This window comes from Odocoileus virginianus, chromosome 8 (genome assembly GCF_023699985.2).
Source record: "Odocoileus virginianus isolate 20LAN1187 ecotype Illinois chromosome 8, Ovbor_1.2, whole genome shotgun sequence".
Taxonomy (NCBI): Eukaryota; Metazoa; Chordata; class Mammalia; order Artiodactyla; family Cervidae; genus Odocoileus; species Odocoileus virginianus.
The window spans coordinates 61041536-61065041 of NC_069681.1; the positions used below are offsets into that span (position 1 = coordinate 61041536).

A 23506-nucleotide genomic window follows, 5' to 3' on the forward strand; every position below is an offset into this window, starting at 1 on the left:
TGGTAACAACAGAACAAACTTTGTTTTGATCCAAATATGGGAGTAATATTTTGCTTAGTTTTCACAATGTCTCATTTTATAATTTCACATCCACGACAATCTTGACTAATTCCAAAATACTGATAACATTGGTGTATATAGTGAAAAGGTTATAAAACTAAAATGTTATGAAAATTGATGCTTGAGTGTCTGTAAATAAACATACACAAACTAGGTGAATATTTTTGAAATGTTTATATACTTATATTGCAGTATAGCCAGATTTTGGAGGTTTTATTTTTGCTATAGTAAGATCACATAAACATCATGGCTAATAGCTCACTTTGATCTCAAATGCACTTCTTATTTGCCTTGTTTTCAATAGTATTTCAAAATGCAATCCTCTTATTTTGTGAGAAAATTAGAACACAAGCATTTATTTAAAGAAATAATTCACATGAAAAAACTATGTTTTATCACTACTCACTTGGCTCCTTTGCATGGTATTTTTACAAAACAAAGGTAATACAAACACCTTTTCCATTATTTTCTTAATGTGAAAATTTTATAGTCAACAAAGGAGGGAAATTTTATCTCATCATTCCAAACTTTTATATTTTAACACTTGGGGTGCTGTAACAAGAAACATTAGGCAACAAGTATGCACGCAAATTTAACAATATTTAATGGATCAATGACTGTTTCAGTTCAGTTCAGTTCAGTCGCTTAGTTGTGTCTGACTCTTTGTGACTGCATGGACTGCAGCACGCAAGGCTTCTCTGTCCACTGCCAACTCCTGGAGTTTACTCAAACTCATGTCCTTTGAGTCGGTGATGCCATTCAGCCATCTCATCCTCTGTCGTCCTGGTCTCCTCCTGCCTTCAATCTTTCCCGGCATCAGGGTCTTTTCTAATGAGTCAGTTCTTTGCATCAGGTGGTCAAAGGATTGGAGGTTCAGCTTCAACATCAGTCCTTCCAATGAATATTCAGGACTGATCTCCTTTAGGATTGACTGGTTTGATCTCCTTGCAGTCCAAGGGACTCTCAAGTCTTCTCCAACACCAAGGTTCAAAAGCATCAATTCTTCAGTGCTCAGCTTTCTTTAAAGTCCAACTCTCACATCTATACATGACTACTGGAAAAACCATAGCTTTGACTAGACAGACCTTTGTTGTGTAAACTGAAAATAATGAGTGATTATTGCTTTTTACTATTGGCAGCATTTATGATTTCTCAATGAAATGAGTTAGCAGTATGACAAACATGGGCTTCCCTTGTGGCTCAGTTGGTAAAGAACCTGCCTGCAATGCAGGAGACCCAGGTTTGATTCCTGAGTTGGGAAAATCCCCTGGAGAAGAAAATGAAAAATGAAAACTCACTCCAGTACTCTTGCCTGGAGAATCCCATGGACAGAGGAGCCTGGCAGGTACAGTCCATGGGGTCGCAAGAGTTGGACACGACTCAGTGACTAGATTACCACCATGACAAATATATAAAGATATTGTTTACACAGTTTTCTTCTTTTAATTTTGATTTCATCTTTATTGTGGCTTGTGTTTTCTCCGTCTCTAAACATTAACTGAAGGTTTACATTTTCATATGATTAGGCTAATAAATACAGAATATAAAGGCATCTCATGAAGGAAAATACTAAAAGTGCCAAAATCATGAATTTAAACTGCAATGAAACCTTAAAATTGCTGTTCTCATTACTTTCAATTAAGTATTTTTCATCTACTCTCTCTTCCTAAAACTCCTGTAACTTTAACACCTCCTTGCAATTACTCTAAAATCTCCACTACAGTAAGATATGGAAAAAACATAGAAAAGCATGCTTTTTCAACATAGCTTACAGACTTGTTGTCAATATCCTTTTCTGAAAATTTTCTCATGACCATTTGGGCAGAACAAAAATTTTAAATGGTTGTCTGTGAAAAAATGAAGGTCATTTAAAGTATATATAACACATATGTATATATCTTCTTGAATTTTCAAAGTCCATGTTTAGTATTTTGCTGACTAAAAGCCCTGCAATAAGCAATGTATTGCTTTAAAACTAATATATTTGACTAAAAAGTTGAACTAGCATTTAGCTTCAATACTAATGTAGTTTTTATGTTTTTTAGTATTTAATCTGCTATAACTAATTCATTTTAACAAGTGCTTATAAACAACTGCTGGGGCCAGAAAAAATGCAAAAGATATCTTTTCTAAATAATTCATACTTTCATGAGCTATAAAGAAGCATAAATAATTGTAATAAAATACATATTGAGTTAATTCCTGTTGATAAAATTGTGGGTGTCAAGGTGTTCAGGGATGGTAGGAACTGTAATTCAAATTTTACTTACATAAAGATATGATTATATATTATATATTAAAAACTTTATAAAAAACAGGAATGATTTTAACAAATTAAAATATGACTATATCGTGTGTCTTCACTTCTCTTTCTTTAGAAATTAGCATATATCATAAACATTTAAGGTAGCCAAACTTCCAAGTTTTTCTAATGTAATTCACTTTTAGACTTGTTTATAGGAACTCACTATTATACTATTGGGAACATACATGTTCCAAGACTTAAAATTAATTTAATAGATTACATCTGAAATTATGAAATTTGACTTTTTTTCCTGAAAGTTGTAAAAGACATATCATTCTCTTTTCATGAATAATACTTTGATCTATTGCTTCCAAAATGTAAGCAAAGTGCTTTCAGAGCACAAACAAAGCAATTCCAATTGCATGATTGGTGAAGATTCATTTAAGTCTAGATATGTAAGTCATAAGTCTAAATCTCTGACAAATTATATTATTGACATATTTTATCTGACTTTTGCAAACAAAAGGAATAAATAGCACGGTTGCTTCTGAGTATGGTTCTAAACAGATTCTTAAACAATATTTATTAAAATAAAAGGCTGCCCCCTTGTTTATGTCTGAAATAAAATATATTGTGTTGGCAAAAAATTCATTCGGATTTTTCCATAGCATCTTAGGAAAAACATGAAAGAATGTTTTGGCCAACCCAATACTAAATCCTAAATATAAACAATATAAATATTATATAGGAGAAGTTGGTAAAGAGTGAGAATAAAGAGGTAAAGAATGTAATGAATTCAGAAGTGAGTGAGGTATTGAAGATTTAAACTTTGGTGTTGTGCAAGAAATAGATTGAAAGTTGAAATACAAGGGAAAATCAAATTGCAATTGCACTTAGGAAATAGTGATTGGTAATTTGAAATAGATAATCTAGAAAAGAGATCCAGGTTAAAGCATAGGATGATGAGTTTGCCTTCCTACTTCTGGTTTTGATATGACAACTGAACATTTCAACAAGCTGAAGTACCCGTGTAGGCAGACATAGAGCTGGAGCTTGAATGAGGTAATTTGAATATAAGGTCTAGATAAGAGACACAGCTTTGGGCACCATTAAAGTCTTATGCAGGAAATATAGAATCTCTTTACATGATCTTAATATTGTCATTCTTCTTAAAAAGGCTACAGTATCAAGCCACCCTCCCCACACCCAAAGAAGTGATTATAATAAGTAACAAATGCAACATTGGGAAGCAAAGTATACTCAAATGGTTATGAGTTAACACATTCTTCTTACTTGCACCATCCTTATTTGTAATGAATGACCCAATATATCTATTTTTTTAAACAGAGAAAACATAATGTATCTTTTTTTTATAGCAGTTAGAAAGGATGGATTACTCACCACTGAAGTTTGTCCATTAAAATGAGTGTAATAAAACTGGAACCAAAATATTTACAGTGTTATGTTATACACATAAAATTAGAATAAAGAATGCTAAAAATACATAGTGGTATATTAGATAATTCATATTTTGCCTTAGTTGTTTTACATCTTTGTTGATTCTGCAGAATTTACCTATAACAAAATGTCAATTCAACTCTTGCATTAAGAGACATGTATTTTTCATGATATCGTTTCATATGGCGATATGTTGGATACTAGTCCTTTCAAGTAATCAGAGTACATTGAATAGAGTCATAAACAAAAAAAGTAGCAATCATTTACCCTTATTGTTAGCTTTACCCTCTAATGCATGGACATTCTTTGCAATCATTTGAACAGTGTAATACATTCTTATTTTGATGAAGGGAATGTAAAACTTACATTTGTTTTTAGACTTAGTAAGTAAAAAAGTGCTCATATAATGATATTCTGAATTGTCATAACATACTAGTATTATTTTAAGTTTTAAGAGGACTATGATTTTTCAATACATAAGATGTTTGGTAATAGAGTCATTAAGTCTCTGGTTAGAGTTCCAGCATTTAGTGAATCCTCATCTGAGTACAAAAATCCTAATAAACAGGACCTGTAAAATAAGCCTGTTAAAGTAGGGAATGCTTCGTTCAGACACCATGATGATATCAAAGACTGAATGAGAAACAGGGAAGTTTTATTATCCAAGACTTAACAGCTTAATATTGTTATACTAAACAAGTAATTTTCTTTAAAAAGAGATGGAACAGAAGTGTGTCCAATTGAAATGAACCAGGGTTATTAACATAAAATAGGCTGAATAATTGGGATGTCCAAGTGTCACTAAGAAATAGCCCTGAAATTAACAGCAATATTTAGGGAAATAATATAGGGAAATAAATATTTTATTATAAGGAGTTTTGATGCAATTCTAGATGAATTCCTTAAATCCATAATGCTTCTTGAAATCTAACCTTAATTCAGGATATAATGATGTACGTGGTAATATAACTTAATTTATTCATGTTACAATCGCTAGTGAGGGGAAAATAAGGCAACAGTGACAGTAACCACAGCCACAAGCTATTAATTTTAATGGAAATAGTGGCCTATGTTACAATGACTCAGGGCAAAATTTCACAATGGGCATGAAATATACATATATCAGCATTTATTTTCTTTCTAACTATATGCACACTTATGATAACATATTAAGATGTTTATTTGTAGCATTTTTGTGTTTATGCTTTTGAAACTGCATTTAAAAAAATGCCAATCTCATGGAATTTAGTATATATTGAAAACTAATAAACTTAAACATAAATTGTTAAGTCTAGAGTGCTCAGATGTTTCCAGAAACTCTTTGTCTACAGGGACAGATAATTTATAAAATGCAAACTTATCTATTAGCATTGCATATTTTGGTGATTACACATTTTGTCTTTTTCTTGTTGCTTTCCATTTTAGAAAGTATGTAGTGTCTTAATTTGTTATTATTTGTGGATACTTTGTTGATATTTTACTGATCAATTTGCAAAGAATTATGTTTGTTTCATTGGAAAGCATGCGATATAATAATGTTGCTTCAAATATTACAAGGTATTAAATATAACAAAAATTGAACTTGGCCAATCATCACTACTGAAGCACAGATTCTGAAATACATTAAAATGATTGTCTGATTTCTAGGTGGTTTTAATAGAGAGATTTAGATTGTTTTTTCTTCTCTTTCTTGTCTTTTTTGATAACTCATTACATGGTAACAATCCCAGCAGTATAGAGCTATGAAATTTCATAGGATGGTTACTTCTGTCACATTGTATCAAGTGATTTGATACAGTCATTATTCTGAAACAAGTTTAATGTAAGAATTAGACTATTGCACTTTACTGTCTTTATTTCTGAAAAGGTCACAATATATTATGAAATAAGATCATCAATCTTTGAGAATATCTGTTTTATTCCCAATAGAATCAAATTAGTCTAAGGTAGTGTAAGGAAATTTCCATTTCCACAAATATACATTTACATATATATTTAAAATACCAAAACAAATCTTTTGAATTGTGAAAATAAATATTCTGTGATTTAGAATAGCTTATGTAATTAATAGCAGGCTAGAGAGTTTTTTTTTTTTTTTAAACATTCTGATATAGTAAGATAAGAAATATCATACTGGGAAATATACAGTTGGGTTTTGCTGTTTCTGTGAAATGCAGGCACGCTTGCAGAAGCACTCACAGGCAGCATTTGTCTTGGTGAGTTCCACATGACCCAGAGTTGGGTTATCAATCCTTTCTGTGTTCTGAAAGAAACCAAACTAAGATATACTAAAGAACTGTAAGTCACAAGAACTGACATACTACCCGTGACAATGACCAGCACACCTTGATGATAAAAGTTGTTCACTCGCTAAGTCATGTCTGACTCTTTGAAACCCCATGGACTGCAGCACACTGGACTCCCCTCTCCTCCATAATCTCCAGAGTTTGCTCAAATTCATGTCCACTGAGAAAGTGACACTGTCTAATCATCTCATCCTCTGCTATCCTCTTCTCTTTTTGCCTTCAATCTTTCTCATTCAGTTCAGTTGCTCAGTCATGTCCAACTCATTGCGACTCCATGGACTGCAGGCCAGGCTTCCCTGTCCATCACCAACTCCTGGAGCTTACTCAAACTCATGTCCACCGAGTCAGTGATGCCATCCAACCACCTCATCCTGTCGTTCTGGTCTCTTCCTGCCTTCAATCTTTCCCAGCATCAGGGTCTTTTCCAATGAGTCAGTTCTTCACATCAGGTGGCCAAAGGTTTGGAGTTTCAGCTTCAGCATCAGTCCTTCCAATGAATATTTGGACTGATTTCCTTTAGGATTGACTGGCTGGACCTTCTTGCATTCCAAGGTACTCTCAAGAGTCTTCTCCAACACCACAGTTCAAAGCAGCAATTCTTCAGCCCTCAGCTTTCTTTATAGTCCAGTTCTCACATTCATATGTGACTACTGGAAAAGCCATAGCTTCGACTAGATGGACTTATGTTGGCAAAGTAATGTCTCTGCTTTTTAGTATGCTGTCTTGGTTTGTCATAGCTCTTCTTCCAAGGAGCACGTGCCTTTTAATTTCATGGCTGCAATCACCATCTGCAGTAATTTTGAAGCCCAAAACAATAAAGTCTCTCTTTTCCCATTATTTCCCATCTATTTGCCATGAAGTGATGTGACTGGATGCCATCACTTATGCCATCTTTCCCATAATCAACCACTTATGCCATCACTTATGCCATCTTTCCCATAATCATGGTCTTTTCCAATGTGTTGACTCATTGCACATCACATGGCCGAAGTATTGGAGTGTTTATTATGTATTGTGACACAACAAATTACTTCAAAACTTCATGGCTTACATCATGTATTATCTCACCTTTTATATACATGAGAACTCTAGAAGCAGCTTAGTTGGGTCCTATGCTTTGGGGTCTCTTCCACTTTTGGAAAGGGCTTCAGTTATCTCTAGACTCAACTGAAGAAAGTTCCACTTCCAAACTTATAGCTGTTGGCACACCTCGTGTTCTCAAGATTGTTTTACTAAGGGCCTCAGGTCCTTGTTGGCTATTGGCCAGAGGCCATAATTATGTCCTTGTTAGATGGACCTCCCATGAGGCAACTCAGTACATGTCAACCTACTTCATCTGATTAAGCAAGTGAAAAGATCCAAAGAAAGAGTATCAGTCAGCAAGGTGAAAGTCACAGTTTTTACAGCCTCATCTTGGAAGTGACTTTCCATCACATTTGCCATATTCTCTTCATTAGAAATAAGTCTTTAGATAAAGTCCACACTTAAAGGGGAGAAATATCTCAGACGGATGTGACTGCCAGGAGGCAAGGAGCATTGGTAGCCATTTTAGAGGATTCCTACCTTAAGGATTATATAGAAAATAAAATTGTCAAGGTACCCAGTAAGAATGGGATCAGCTCACTGAGTATTATATAATTAAAATATTTCATGGAGTCAGGAATGTTTGTAAAGGTAGACCAGATGTCCATATCAGTTTTTGGTGGTAATCTTATCTTTGGTTCATGTTTTAATGGACATTTATCAAAACTTGCCTGAACAACTCTGTTTGACAAACACTCAACTGATTCTCATATTCTTTCTTTAGATATGACAATTCTGTCAGCACACTTTCCTGCCTGTTTGCTAATCTTTCTCTATACTATAACACTACATATCTCTAAATTGATCCCTTATGTTAATTTCAGAATTAGTGCACAGAGAGCTATCTTATTTAATAGTTATTGTACAATATGTTAGTGTTCTCACCCATGTACGATCTAAATACTTGATGATTCTATTGGATGAGATGTAGAAAAAAGTTATTTCCTATGAAAGTGCCATTTCTCCAGTTAAAACTATTACCATACTTATTGAAAACATTTGCAACCTTTCACTGAAGTTTGACATTTGTCAAGTTTAGCACTAGAATGGCATTTTGGTTTCAGTTCAGTTCAGTTCAGTCGCTCAGTCATGTCCGACTCTTTGCGACCCCATGAATTGCAGCACAACAGGCCTCCCTGTCCATCACCAACTCCTGGAGTTTACTCAAACTCAAGTCCATCGAGTCGATGATGCCATCCAGCCATCTCATCCTCTGTCGTCCCCTTCTCCTCCTGCCCCCAAGCCCTCCCAGCATCAGGGTCTTTTCCAACGAGTCAACTCTTCACATGAGGTGGCCAAAGTATTGGAGTTTCAACTTCAGTCCTTCCAATGAACACCCAGGACTGATCTCCTTCAGGATGGACTGGTTGGATCTCCTTGCAGTCCAAGGACTCCCAAGAGTCTTCTCCAACATCACAGTTCAAAAGCATCAATTCTTTGGCACTCAACTTTCTTCACAATCCAACTCTCACATCCATACATGACCACTGGAAAAACCATAGCCTTAACTAGGCAGACCTTTGTTGACAAAGTAATGTCTCTGCTTTTTAGCATGCTGTCTAGGTTGGTCATAACTTTCCTTCCAAGGAGTAAGCGTCTTTTAATTTCATGGCTGCAATCACCATCTGCAGTGATTTTGGAGCCCCAAAAAATAAAGTCTGACACTGCTTCCACCGTTTCCCCATCTATTTGCCATGAAGTGTTGGGACCATATGCCATGATCTTAGTTTTCTGAATGTTGAGCTTTAAGCCAAATTTTTAGCATTGTTTAAATGTTAAATCAAGCTCTAGATATTTAGAACTTTGTTCATTCACAATTACTTCCCTAAGCAAATATAATTTTATTAAAACTACTGAATTAGTCATGCTACAAAAAAATAAGCATAAAAATGCTAAACTTTTAAAAGAAGGATGATTTTTCCCCGGCCAAGCTTAAAAGAAAATAACTAGACTCTGACAAAAACTGTCCTTCTAATTGCCACTTTTGGTTGTTCGCTAGAGAAAACACATGTATTTATTCTGAAAACTCAGTTTATTCACTACAAACTTAGCCTGTCTCTTGCAGTTTTAAAGGATCAAATGCTTGATCTGAAAGATCCTTGCTCCCTTCTTAGCAGTATCTTATTTTTATCAAATAAGGCATCACTTTTTTTATGTTTCTATTTTTATTAAGCATAGGCCATCATCACTAAGGTTCAGCTATTCCCTCAAATGATTTCCTTCCATCCCGGTGTCTTAGTTTTCTTTCTCCCAGAAATGAATAAAAAGATGGAGAAAGTAATAAGATACTTCACTGTGCTTCACTTTGCTGAAGTTGGGAGGTCTCACCTTACAATCAGGACAAGGTAACGTAAGTGCAAAACACCCCATTTTCACTTGCTGGTACATTAACCATTCTGATGGCTTCTCACTTCTTACTAATGAATGCTTAATTAGAACACACATGCACAAATACTTTACCAAAGTAGACCTAGCAGCAATTTTCCTTTATTTACAGAAAGAAACTACAAGTTTAAGGAGGTCTGTGTTATGTTTTGCTTTTGTTTTTGATAAACTTTTCAAAGATAACCTGTGTTTCAAATAGTTAAACAGAACAGTAATTTTTTTATACCAAGTACACATTGCCTACACAGCCCTCACCAACTAAAGAGTAAGACAATTAAGTAGACTTCATAAACTTTGCAATTGTAAATTTACCATTCAAGCATAATGGACCAATAGACCAGAATCCAGCTTATATCCTCACCCTCAGTCCAATAAGTTTCATGAATCTGGTGTTTCTGGAGAACTCTATTAAGAAAATCACCCAGCATCACCTTACTATTTGATATTTTAATATAACTTCTTAAAACCTTGCTATAAGCAGCATGTTTACTGTGAGAATGTTGCTCATAGAATCAGTGTGCACGTGGATAGTGAAGAGGATAAATCTTCAACTAGTTATAAATAAATATCTGATATTGGTGATATATTAAAATTTCATTTCACTTAGGCAACCTATTTTATATTTTATTCATTTCCTCTTAGGAAACCTATTTAGTTTTAATATATATTTGAAAAAAAATGTACTTACAGAAAAGCTAAAAATTTTTGCAACTCTCATATGCACTTTGCAAATCTTCACCTATTGTTAATGTTTTTCTTCTATATACTTTATGATTTTCTCTATCTGCATAATATTTTCTGAAGGATTTGAAAGTAAGATGTATAAATCATGGTACTTTACCTGTTGTATTTACCCACACACATTTTGCTGCTGCTGCTGCCAAGTTGCTTCAGTCGTGTCTGACTCTGTGCGATCCCGTAGACGGCAGCCCACCAGGCTCTGCCATTCCTGGGATTCTCCAGGCAAGAACACTGGGGTGGGTTACCATTGCCTTCTCCAATACACATTCTAGGGAATACTTTTTAAAAATAAGGATTTTTCTCTTATACATAAATACAGTGTATTTATCAGCCCAATAACCTATTTCATTGACACAATACTAATTTAAGCTGATATTGACACTCTAATTTTGTCATTTGACCCAATCATGTCCTTTATAGCATTTACAGCATTCCTAAATCCAAATTAAGATCACATTATATTTAGTTGTAATTTCTCTTTTGTTTCTTTGATTGTGTGCATTTCCTTGGCCTTTTAAAAATTGTAAAAAATACTGTAAAATTGACATGTTTGAAAAAAGTCTTAAGAAAAAGTTTCTCATTTTGCATTTGATATTTCCTCATGATTAGACTCAGGCTGTGTATTCTAAACTGATATGCAAATAGAAGTATAGACGTAGTAAAAATAACTTTGCAGAGGACAAGAGTTTGGCTCCTAAGGCAAGTGTTGTAAGAACACTTAGGTCTTAGTAATACAACATATAGGATCCAAACCCTATTTCCATGAGTATAAGCTGATCTTTCACAGCTAAGACATTTTAATAGAGGGCTAATTGTTTTAACATTAAGCATAGATTGCCTGGTTCTTGGTGAATAGACAAGCAGTAAATAGTGGACATAATGGACAAATGATGAAGTTCAAGCAAAGGGACTCTTTAAGGGACCTACAATAAGAATGTAATTTCTTAGAAGAACTGAGATACTTTAAACTGACTAGTCATTTGGAAAAATTATTTTGCCCAGGGCTGGAGTTGACTAAATAACTCCAAGTTTGCTAAGATTAACCACAGACATCTGTACATCTTCAAATGCCTTCTCTCCACATTTTTAAGCTCAACTCTCACTGGTTGATCTGTTTAGTTTCCCATTTAAAAAGAATGTATGATTAGATCAGACATGTCTCATGTCTCCTGCATTAGCAGGTAGGTTCTTTACCACTCGTGCCACCTGGGAAGGCTTACCTAGAGCCTAATAAAAGTTTCTTCACATGTGAAAAGGGATGGATTTATTTTTATTGTTTTTGTTTAAAAGTGTAGTTACCTTTTAACCTGTGTATAGTAACTTTAGATAATCTTCTGTTCTCAGAGCATGTTTTAAATTAGATGTTCTCATCCACTTTCTTCTTTGAAGAAAACTGAAAAATATATAAAAAAGAGTTCTTGTTTATAAAATTGCTTACAATATCAGCCACAATCAAGAGCTTTACTTCATACTAACTTTGTAATAAACACGATATTATCTACTCTGAGCTGGGCCATTTTGGTCCATTAGGTAATCCATTACCTACTGCCTGTACTAGTATGTTTGGCTTCTATGTAAGATACCCTGCTGGCATAGTCTGTACCCACTCTCTAGAATGGCACCAGGTGCTTATAGAGTAAGCATTCAAAAGGGAGCTGATGTCCAGTCCTTTCTCATTTTCACTCAAATTTTTGGGCCTTAGGTTATGCAACTGTCACCCTGAGAGATCTAATTTCAAAATCTGCTGCAACTTCTTCAGTTTTTGCCTTTTCATTGTTTTTTAGCACAACCTTGACCATAACTTCTGGAAATCACTTATACTGTTATTATCTGCATTTCATGAGAAGAAATGATATTTACTCAGTATCCTCTTGTAAAAGAGCTTGTGCTGAACATCAATCTCTCTTAAAATATTTTTCATGTTAAATGTAGACTTTCTGTCTCTGCTTTGCCTCAGCAGTAGCAGAATGTTCTTACTCTAAATATAAAATTATATAAAAAAGCAAGAAACAATATTTTCTTTAATTAGCTTCTTCCTTTAGGGGTTTTAGAAGAGGGGTTATGACTTGACAAAGATCCTTCACATCTGTTTCTGTTTGCTTGCTTTTATTTTGACTTCCTTTCGTTGTCTTATCAAATATCACATGAATCATTAACATTTGTTTTCATCGCTTGTTTTGGTTTCCCTTACTTTATGTGATTAAGACATTATGTTGAGAAAAGTCTAAGGCTACTACATTTCATATTAGCCTAATATTCTTTAAGTAAATATTAAACATTCTAGATAAATGATCTTATATGTTTGCCCTCTGTTATATTCCTATTTTTCTCAGCTCTGGAGTAGTAAGATATGGGCACATACAACTTTTTTTGTGAAAGCAGCAAACTTCATTCAATTACAGGTTTCTGGATATAAGTTTTGGCCAAACAGATGCTATTTTTAATAAAGCTACTTCTTAACAGAAATGTAATTTATTAGTCTCTTTTTGCAAAAAAAAAAAAAAAAAAAGCAAGAGATCCTTGTGTATGTTTTCAAGGCAGTTCTATTCAAAACTGGAACATATACCTATCTGCATACTAAGTAATACTCTTCAGTGACACAGTCCCTCATTAGTGTTTCCATGAAAGCATTAGATTTCTAGTGTCATCCAACTAAGCAATTTGAAATTGTTCCAATTTGTAATAAAATATCATCATATATTGCGATTGTTGTTGAACAAACTTCATTAGCTTTTAAAAATAACTGATCATTCTTTTACAAGTGGTTGACCAGTTTTCCCAGCACCACTTGTTAAAGGGGTTGTCTTTTTTCCATTGTATATCCTTGCCTCCTTTGTCGAAGATAAGGTGATCGTAGGTTCGTGGATTTATCTCTGGGCTTTCTATTCTGTTCCATTGATCTATATTTCTGTCTTTGTGCCAGTACCATACTGTTTTGATGATTGTGGCTTTGTAGTAGAGTTTGAAGTCAGGCAGGTTGATTCCTCCAGTTCCATTCTTCTTTCTCAAGATTACTTTGGCTATTCGAGGTTTTTTGTATTTCCATGCAAATTGTGAAATTATTTGTTCTAGTTCTGTGAAAAATACCGTTGGTAGTTTGATAGGGATTGCATTGAATCTATAGATTGCTTTGGGTAGTATAGCCATTTTGACAATATTGATTCTTTCAATCCATGAACACGGTATGTTTCTCCATCTGTTTGTGTCCTCTTTGATTTCTTTCATCAGTGTTTTATAGTTTTCTATGTATAGGTCTTCTGTTTCTTTAGGTAGATATGCTCCTAAGTATTTTATTCTTTTTGTTGCAGTGGTGAATGGTATTGTTTCCTTAATTTCTCTTTCTGTTTTCACATTGTTATTGTATAGGAATGCAAGAGATTTCTGTGTGTTCATTTTATATCCTGCAACTTTACTATATTCGTTGATTAGCTCTAGTAATTTTCTGGTAGAGTCTTTAGGGTTTTCTATGTAGAGGATCATGTCATCTACAAACAGCGAGAGTTTCACTTCTTCTTCTCCTATCTGGATTCCTTTTACTTCTTTTTCTGCTCTGATTGCTGTGGCCAAAACTTCCAAAACTATGTTGAATAGTAGTGGTGAGAGTGGGCACCCTTGTCTTGTTCCTGATTTCAGGGGGAATGCTTTCAATTTTTCACCATTGAGGGTAATGCTTGCTGTGGGTTTGTCATATATAGCTTTTATTATGTTGAGGTATGTTCCTTCTATTCCTGCTTTCTGGAGAGTTTTAATCATAAATGGGTGTTGAATTTTGTCAAAGGCTTTTTCTGCATCTATTGAGATAATCATATGGTTTTTATCTTTCGATTAGTTAATGCGGTGTATTACATTGATTGATTTGCAGATATTAAAGAATCCTTGCATTCCTGGGATAAAGCCCACTTGGTCATGGTGTATGATTTTTTTAATATGTTGTTGGATTCTGTTTGCTATAATTTTGTTGAGGATTTTTGCATCTATGTTCATCAGTGATATTGGCCTGTAGTTTTCTTTTTTTGTGGCATCTTTGTCTGGTTTTGGAATTAGGGTGATGGTGGCCTCATAGAATGAGTTTGGAAGTTTACCTTCTTCTGCAATTTTCTGGAAGAGTTTGAGTAAGATAGGTGTTAGCTCTTCTCTAAATTTTTGGTAGAATTCAGCTGTGAAGCCATCTGGTCCTGGGCTTTTGTTTGCTGGAAGATTTCTGATTACATGAGACAAGTGCTCGGGCCTGGTGCACTGGGAAGACCCAGAGGAATCGGGTGGAGAGGGAGGTGGGAGGGGGGATCGGGATGGGGAATACATGTAACTCCATGGATGATTCATGTCAATGTATGAGAAAACCCACTGCAATGTTGTGAAGTAATTAGCCTCCAACTAATAAAAATAAATGGAAAAAATAAATAAATAAATAAAATTGTAAAAAAATAAAAAATAAAAAAATAAATGATCAACTATCTAATACTTGAGTTTCATATGTGGAATATGAGCTAAATTCTATATCTGTCTTTATGTATTAGATGTTATAAATAAATACATATAATAATAGTTACAAAATATTAAATCAGTGTATATGTATAACTGAATCACTTTGCTATATTTCTGGTACTAACACAGCATTGTAAATCAACAATACTCCAATGTAAAATAAAAAGTAAATTAAAAAAGTAAATATAATTCATAAACACAAAACAGAACTAGATTAAAACATGAGATCCATTTTTATAAGGAATTTAAAATATTTTCTTTAACTCATCTGTAGATCTAATTCTGCATTATAACAATAAGCAGCATACAAAAATTCATACCTGCAATAAACTATTCAGTGATCTAGATACTTATTCACCAAATTAGAGCTGTAAGCATCAAATCACAATGAACTTTGGAACTATTAAAGGAATTTGTAATTTAAATAGTTTCACTCAATCCCTACTCCCACATGCTTTTAATTAGAAGAGACTTTTTAATTAAGTACTCCCGTGCACAAAGTGCCGCTTGATGATTTTCTGTCATATCAGCCTCCCTTACAAAAGCAAATAATCATTGTGTCAAAGGAAGATATTTGCTCTGAAACCAAACTATAAGAATTCTAGTTCTGATTTCAAGTTGTTCAGTTGAGGCTTTGCATACTAAAAGCAAGCCTCTGTTTTCTGAGAAAATGGTGAAAACAGATTTACAAAACAGGGAGACTGATGGTATCAAGGTGTCTAAGATTCAGTCCCTTCCTCTGCATCAGAGTCAGTGTATTTCCTCCAGTAATCTTCCAATTGCTTTTTAGAGGAAGTGACATAATGGAATAGATGTGGATTCAAGCAAATATCAATTCATTGCATATCTATTTGCTAGTTCTTTGAAAATGTGCAGGATAACTTAAATTTTTTAGGCTTTAATAGCCTATTTGTAAAAGGCACTAAGAATACATTTTTTGTTGAGTTGTTGAAAAGTTTAGATTTGAAATCTGTAAAGTGCTCTGAACACAATAGACTCTTAGAAAATATTATCTATGCTCTTCATAATTATTATTACCTTTATTTCCAATTTGCATGCTAAGTCACTTCAGTTGTCTGATTGTGCAAACCAATGGACTGTAGCCTGCCAGGCTCTTCTGTCCATGGGATTCTCTAGGCAGGAGTGGGTTGCCATGCCCTTCTCCAGGGGACCTCCAGACCCAGGGATTGAACCTCTGTCTTTTAATTCTCCCACATTGGCAAGCAAGTCCTTTACCACTAGCACCACCCGGGAAGCTCCTATTTCCAGTTGATTTGATCTTAAAAAAATTCTTACCCAGTTGAAATATCAGGGAATGATTGTTTCATAAACCATGCTTAGCATCAGGAAAAATATTTCTCTGTGGCCAACAAATACAGAAATAAAGATGATATAGGAAATGATGAGTTGATGTGAGATTATCTAGTTAGCAATGAAGTATAATGTACAAAGGACAGCCATGAAAACAAAACATGAATAAGCCTCTGAGCTTCTAAATGCAAGTAACACACCTCTGAATAATGAAGTCTTAGCCATGAAAACACTCAGAAGTTCCAATAATCTCCATCCTGTAGCTTGCTTTTTAGGGCCTTCTCTAGGGCTCCATCAGGCAAGGACAGAGTATTGGAATACTTATTACATAACATAAAACCATGGCACAGTTTGAATTATGGGCCCATGTATTTTTTCTAGCACTCTTGCCATTAGGCCTGCTCTCCGGTGGTTTGTTATCAGAGGCCTGAGATAGACCTATAGTCCCATAACTCAGAAGCCTGCTGTTAGCTCTCTGGGTACAGCCGTATGTACCCAGATTATTTGCTGTAGATTAGCAGGTCAATATAACTTCTCAGGAACAACATAAAATTACTTAAAACTTTTTTTTCCTTACATATTCTGATTTATCCATAAGTATATTTCAATAAGGGCTTCTCTGGTGGCTCAGTGGGAAACAATACTCCTGCAATGCAGGAGATGTGAATTCGATCCCCAAGTGGGGAAGATCCCCTGGAGAAGGAAATGGCAACCCACTCCAGTATTTTTGCCTGGTAAATCCCATGGACAGAGGAGCCTTGCAGGCTGCAGTCCATGGGGTCACAAGGAGTCCATGAACATGACTTAGTGACTAAATAAAACGTTTTAATAAATATGACAAATCCCATAGACAGAGGAGCCTAGCAGGCTGCAGTCCATGGGGTCACAAGGAGTCCATGAACACGACTTAGTGACTAAATGAAATGTTTTAATAAATATGACAAAAAATTATAAAGTAGAATTGCTTCAAAGTTAGGCTCTGTAGACAAAGGCAGAGAGAGTTACTCTTCTAGAGTCTGCCTGTGCCTGATAAATTTCTATTTCCAGTTAATTCTAAGGCAGATGATCTCTGATATCTAAGTATTATTGAACCATGAGAATGCCTTAACTATAGCAATTGGGGGCTTCCCTGGTGGCTCAGATGGTAAAGCGTCTGCCTGCAGTGCGGGAGACCTGGGTTCGATCCCTGGGTTGGGAAGATCCCCTGGAGAAGGAAATGGCAACCCGCTCCAGTACTCTTGCCTGGAAAATTCCATGGACTGAGGAGCCTGGTAGGCTATAGTCCATAGGGTTGCAAAGAGTCGGACATGACTGAGTGACTTCACTTTCTTTCATAGCAATTGGAATCTATTTTATAGCTAGCATTTTTAATGCTTGATGCTTTCCACCTGTTATGAACATGAGTCAAAAATTTGAGAGACGTATTTATTAAAAGTAATTGTTATAGTAGACTAAATACTGAGCACATAAATATGTTTATAATTTTTATAAACATATTTTGTATATGGCTGCGATAAAAATCTTAACAAAATTATTCTATTTTTAATGTATATATTTTTGTTCTAAAATTTAGTTTCAGATAGACTTTTAAATCTCTAAATGCTAACGGAATTATTTATAGCACTTAGACATGTTAATTAATTAATTTCTCCAAAAGTTTAACATTTAAGACTTATTAAAAGCTTTAAAGAAAGCATCATGCTGAAGCATTCTCCTTCTGATACTGATGGAGAAGGAATTATGGCTGCTGCTTTTGTGGGTCTCGCCATGTAAGAAACTTCTCATATGTAACATCAAAGTGAGACAAAGTGCTATGGAATTGATTCTTAGGGTGAGCTCTATTAAGAGATGTTTAATAGTAAGGGACAGCAATGTGAGCAGGGAAAGAGGAGGTACTTATTTTGAAGCTTCTAGAAGGAATAACAGACCTCAGCAGTGCAGAGCTTGGTGTGCGACAGGGTCACTGCATGAGGGAGAGGGGTGACAGATAAGATAGGAGAAGAAAGTCAATGCCAACTATATAGAACCTGGATGAAGAATTTGGCTAGTGGATCTTTTAAAACAATGTGTGTGCTGTGTCCCCAGTCGTGTCCAACTCTGCGACCCCATGGACAGTAGCTCACCAGGCTCCCCTGTCCATGAGAGCTTCCAGGCAAGAATACTGGAGTGGGTTGCTATTTCCTTCTCCTTATAACAATGTGCAAGCATACAATGATTCATGATTAAGTAATGATTTTTGTATAACCGTTCTTTGCTACTGCGTTCCTTCTCCTAATATGCTATCGGTATCACAGATGATTAGAAAATAATCTTTAAGGCTTTAATTTTTTTCTTTAATGGAAAAAGACTTTTAAGAATTCATAATCTTGAAATGTTAATTTTGAGCCAATCATTTCTTTTCCACAAGTATTCTGAAGGACCTCACTGAAGGAAATTTAAATTTTGAGGACAAATGTTTCTCCTCCCCTGTCTAATCTTAGGAAACATTGTCTATTTTTTTAAAAAAAGAAAAGAATGAGAATGATATCTTCAACATAAGTGAATACATGAATGATAGAAATATTGAGATAAATTGGAAGGAAAGAAAAGTAGGGTTAAATTAAGTAAAGACTAAGAATTAGAAAATTTTGGTTAAAAGCATCAGTATTCTACTTCTTTGATTATTTCTATAATTTCTATTACTAGATTTTAAAACCATTTAGTTGCTTTACTTAGTAAAAATCATTATCAAAAATATCTATTAAGAGTTCTGATTTTTAGACACATGATACTAAGAATGTGAAAAACAAACTTTATTTTTTAATTTTTTATAATATTAGTTTATTAGGTTTATTTGGTCTTATTTATCTACTTTGTATATATAAACCACATGAAAATTGTATCTGATTGTTCATTCAAACCCATACTTATTGAACATACACTGGGTACTAAGATTATACCAATAAACCAGAGTTCATGATATCCTGGAGGCAAAGCTAAAATATGTGGTAGGAATATATAATTTAGGTACATCAATATTTCTGAGAAGTAGAAAAATGGTTTAACATTGGCTTTAAGTTACTTACTAATTACCACAGATTATGTATAAGCACTCAATTAGCTTAATGTTGAAGGTGAGATCTACAGATATTTAGACTCTGTTTCCTAAATCACTGTAGTTTATTTCTAGTTCCTTATGTATTAATTCTTAAAGTTACCAGACATTTTGCAAACACTTGCACTGCAATAAGCATTTTTCAAATGTTTGAGAACTTTCCTTTTCTATATATCTCCTACTATAGATACTAAATTATGTGAAATTTAAACACTTTATACAAATATTTCAAAAGTTTAAACCACACCACAAAGTGGACAGTTGAGAGGGTAATAGGTTTATGTTTTGTTTTGTTTTTCCTCTGGATTTTTAATTTCTTATTTATGCTTCATTTTAGTAGATTTTTTTGAAGATTTAATTTGCTTTTCTTTTTCACATAGCTGTGTTTCTCAACTGGTAAAAGTTGAGTAATACATTTGCATCTTAACATTTATTATTCTATTAATCTCACTTCAAGGTGGAAAGATTATAGTTCATTGATATTGATGAAATAACCTGGATGACTTTCATATAAATAGCAACAAGTATGCACATGAGTTGCATTACATAGTATGTTTAACAAGACCTCTAAGGAGTAAGACGGGAGCTCAGGCTTTCATAATGGAGATATATCTGAGTGCATTCAGAAAAAAAATTGGTTCTGCAAGCTGGAGGAAGTAATTGTCATTCAACAGAAATCAACTAGCTTTGCATATCAGTAAAATACACACACATACTCTTACCTATTTTCTGAGTGCTCTGTACTGATATCAAAATAGCAAATATATATTTATGAGAATTTATGAAATGTTGTATTCTTTTCAAACATATAAACTCAATGTAATTATGAAATTAACTTTGAGAATATGTGAAAAATGTTGCTTCCTAAATAAGTGAAGATAGAGTAAAACCCACAAATTTTATATCAGGTTGCATAGTTTTTATTTTCACATTTGTCTCCAAGATGTCATATAATAATTTTTTCTTGTTCATTTTTAGATGGAAGACTGTATTTGAAAACTACTGTCATGTACTGAATCTTTCCTGTTGAAGAAACCCATGTTATAGTAAAGAACTCTGCAGTCAGACATTCATCATTGGAAAGTTTGGAAAAAAATAAAGTCCTTTTAAGGGAACTTCCTCAATTTTGTGTATTAATGTTCTTTAAAAGTTTAAGTATTCTACAAAAAAAGGTTTTCCTTTATTGATTTTCATCTGTGGTTCATACCAGAGACCTGAGAATGTTTGTAAATGTACAAGTATCAAACTTCATACAGTTAATAACTGCGACTTTGCTGCTGGACACTTGTATACAGTTTAAAAGCAGGTCTGAATGAGACCTACCTTTGTTTTTTTAATGGAATGAACCATTTTCCTCTTCTGAAAATTCTGTATCTGAGCACATCAAGACTCTTGTAGCACTGGTCACCTAGACTTACAGAATTATGTCCTCCAGAAACCAGCAAGGACACTTGGAAATGAGCTTGTAGAGGACATAGAGGATTCCTAAAAAAATCAGTAAATCACAGAATAATATTCTGTTACATTCTATTTTAAACTCTCTAAATGTGGTTTTTCTCCGGAAGATTTTTGTCTCACGTACTTTCCAAAAGACCAACAAATGGATATTGACAACAGCCCCGTGAAATAACATTTTGCATATCTGAAAAGAAGCATTGGATATAAGCCAAAAGGTTTCACTGAAGGTCTTTTTACCGTAAAATATATATAAATGTAACATGTTTTCATTCCAAACTGGTAGTGGTATATAGAACTTAAAATGATCAGGATGCTTCTTCTTCAAACTGTTGGTCACATGTACAGTATATAAACATAAAACATACAAGGAAGGTATTATGTATGCAGTAGTATACTAGAGTTTAGGAAAATGAAAATTTTAGAAAATATGTTTTGTCACCCTGTTGGTCAGAAAGACACCTTTCTGGTTTTAACGCATGCAGGCATGTAAATATTTGTCTGGAGTCACAGTATTAATGAATGAGATCTTATGCATCTGGTGACAACAGAACTCTGTGTCAGCCACTTTTATTTGTATATTGAACCCTAGTTAGTGCCCCAAACTGCACTATTGAGAATGGATTGTGGCTGAATAGTAAATCAAAACACCAGAAATATTTTTATATGTTAATGTCATATTATGTTAATGTTGCTGAAAGACAAAACCTAACAAACTCTTGATCCTTGATGTATCAGTCCAATACCATGTAGCGCTGAGTGATAAAGTTCAAATGTGTTGTGCTTCCCACCCTGGTCAGAGGGAAGGGTGCCTATGTGTTATTTTCACTGTCTTCTTGAGAGTTACCATATGTGTTTTCACTTTTGTGCAGATAACTGGAAGTCAAGCTGCAAACAGTGCTTACTACATGCTGAAGTTACCTTCTCTTTGTTTTTACATACTTGGAGTTACACCTTTAAAGACTGAAATCATGAGTCAGTACAGTTGCTGGACATTTTATGATTTTGCTGTCATCTTAAAATTTTATGATCGTAATATTATTTATTACCATAAATAGCAAAATCTTAAATGGCCAAGGAAACTAGCTTAAAAATGTTTAAAGATAGTTCTCATTGGCTATTAATGATTTGGATAAGAAACTAACATTATAGATACACTGGCACTAAGCTTCTATAGTTTTTAGGTCTTCCTTGCAATACTGAAACATATTTCTTTTGTGTAGCTCGCTATTAACCAGCTAAGGCCATTTTTAATACAATTAAAAGGTTATATATGCAGTTCCTATTTTTAGCTTGCTTAAAAGGGAGCAATATTTTTATTTAAAACACTGTTATTAAGTGCTTTATAGAAACCAAGTTTATAGAAACTTGGTTTTCTAAGCATAGTTCTTCCATAAACATCTTTTGTTATTTGAACACAAGAGATTTTATTCCTTGTTGTATGTATCTCTTGCTTTTCCCTGTATGCAGTCTTTAAAGGATTATAACACTTAAAATCAGAGGGACTTGTGGCAACCTTTTGAATCATACATTTTTTGAAAGCTTTTTTTTAAAAGCCCACAACTTCCATAAAGTAGTAATCAGCCATTGCTCTGCTTCTTGCATAGAGTCACCTGTTAAGTAGGTTAAATAGTTTTAAAATACATATTTTCCAGACCTTTGAGAATGCTTTAGTGTTTGGTTCACCATAAAAGGAAATTTTAGAAAGGAATAAAAAAAAAAGCTATCAGCTATATGCTAAGAGAGAATCTTACTAACATGTTGTAAATATTACAAGTCAAGAAATGTTATTTTAAGTCTGTAACTTAAGTTTTTTCCCCTTTATTAGTTATACAGGTTGGTTTAAAATTCATTTTTTGGTTTAAACAAGTAAAATTGTGTCCATTTTATGGTTTCCATGCTTTTGTAATCCTAAAATTATTAATGTCTAGTTGTTCTATATTATAACCACATTTGCGCTCTATGCAAGCCCTTGAAACAGACCATACTCATCTTCATGTAGGACCTATGAAAATTGTCTATTTTTATCTATATATTTAAAGTTTTCTAAAAATGATAAAAGGTTATTACGAATTTTGTTGTACAAAATCTGTACAAAAATCTGTTTTTACATCATAATGCAAGAATTGGAAATTTTTCTATGGTAGCCTAGTTCTTTGAGCCTGGTTTCAATGTGAGAACCACGTTTACTGTTATTGTATTTAATTTTCTTTTTCTTTTCAACAATCTCCTAATAAAACTGTCTGAAATCTCCCAGTGACTTTATTTATAGTTCATCTTTATTAAATTTTGTGAAATGCATAGCATTGAAGGAATATTTACTTTCTAATGGGAGGCATCTAAAAACAACATAAGTCAGCTCTTTACAATATGAAGGGAACAATGCTCAATGATTTTATTTAACATGCAACTGCTTCTATCTCTAATATGAATTACTGCGGTGAAAAACATCATAAAAGCACACTCTGTAGTTATTGTTTAACAAGCAGATTTTCCATATTTTGTTTCTTGCCAGCTAAGCAAACTGCCCACATATACATGATTTATTTATGTACATTTTTCAGTTTATGAAGCTGTTATTTGTACCTTTTTCCTTTATATTCTTATATTCCCATGATTCTTATTTCACAAAGCTTTGTGCTGAATAATGTAAAGGAGACATGTTGATGGAACAAAATATATTATTCCCATATCTATAGGAGTGTAGATTTGTAACTCTAATTCAGTGCTTTGTTTTTACTCTCTATCATTGGAAAAAAATGCTTTTAGAAACTTTGCAATTCCAATAGCCTTTAATAATATAAAAGTTTTGCAATTCCAATAGCCTTTAATAATATAAAAGTTTTAATCAGTCCAAAATGCAGCACTTAAAGAAATCACAGA

The 23506-nt window shown here is 33.8% G+C and overlaps 1 protein-coding gene across 2 annotated transcripts in view; it reads left to right on the plus strand.

Moving 5' to 3' along the window:
* DACH1 (dachshund family transcription factor 1) overlaps positions 1-22876 on the plus strand; it is a 455863-nt gene extending 432987 nt beyond the window's left edge. For both annotated transcript variants that reach the window (XM_070471591.1, XM_070471592.1), the window contains one exon: positions 20147-22876. In XM_070471591.1, coding sequence (XP_070327692.1) covers positions 20147-20184 — 38 coding nt within the window. In that variant the 3' untranslated portion in view covers positions 20185-22876. The remainder of the gene's footprint in view (positions 1-20146) is intronic.
* Positions 22877-23506: the final 630 nt, after the last annotated feature.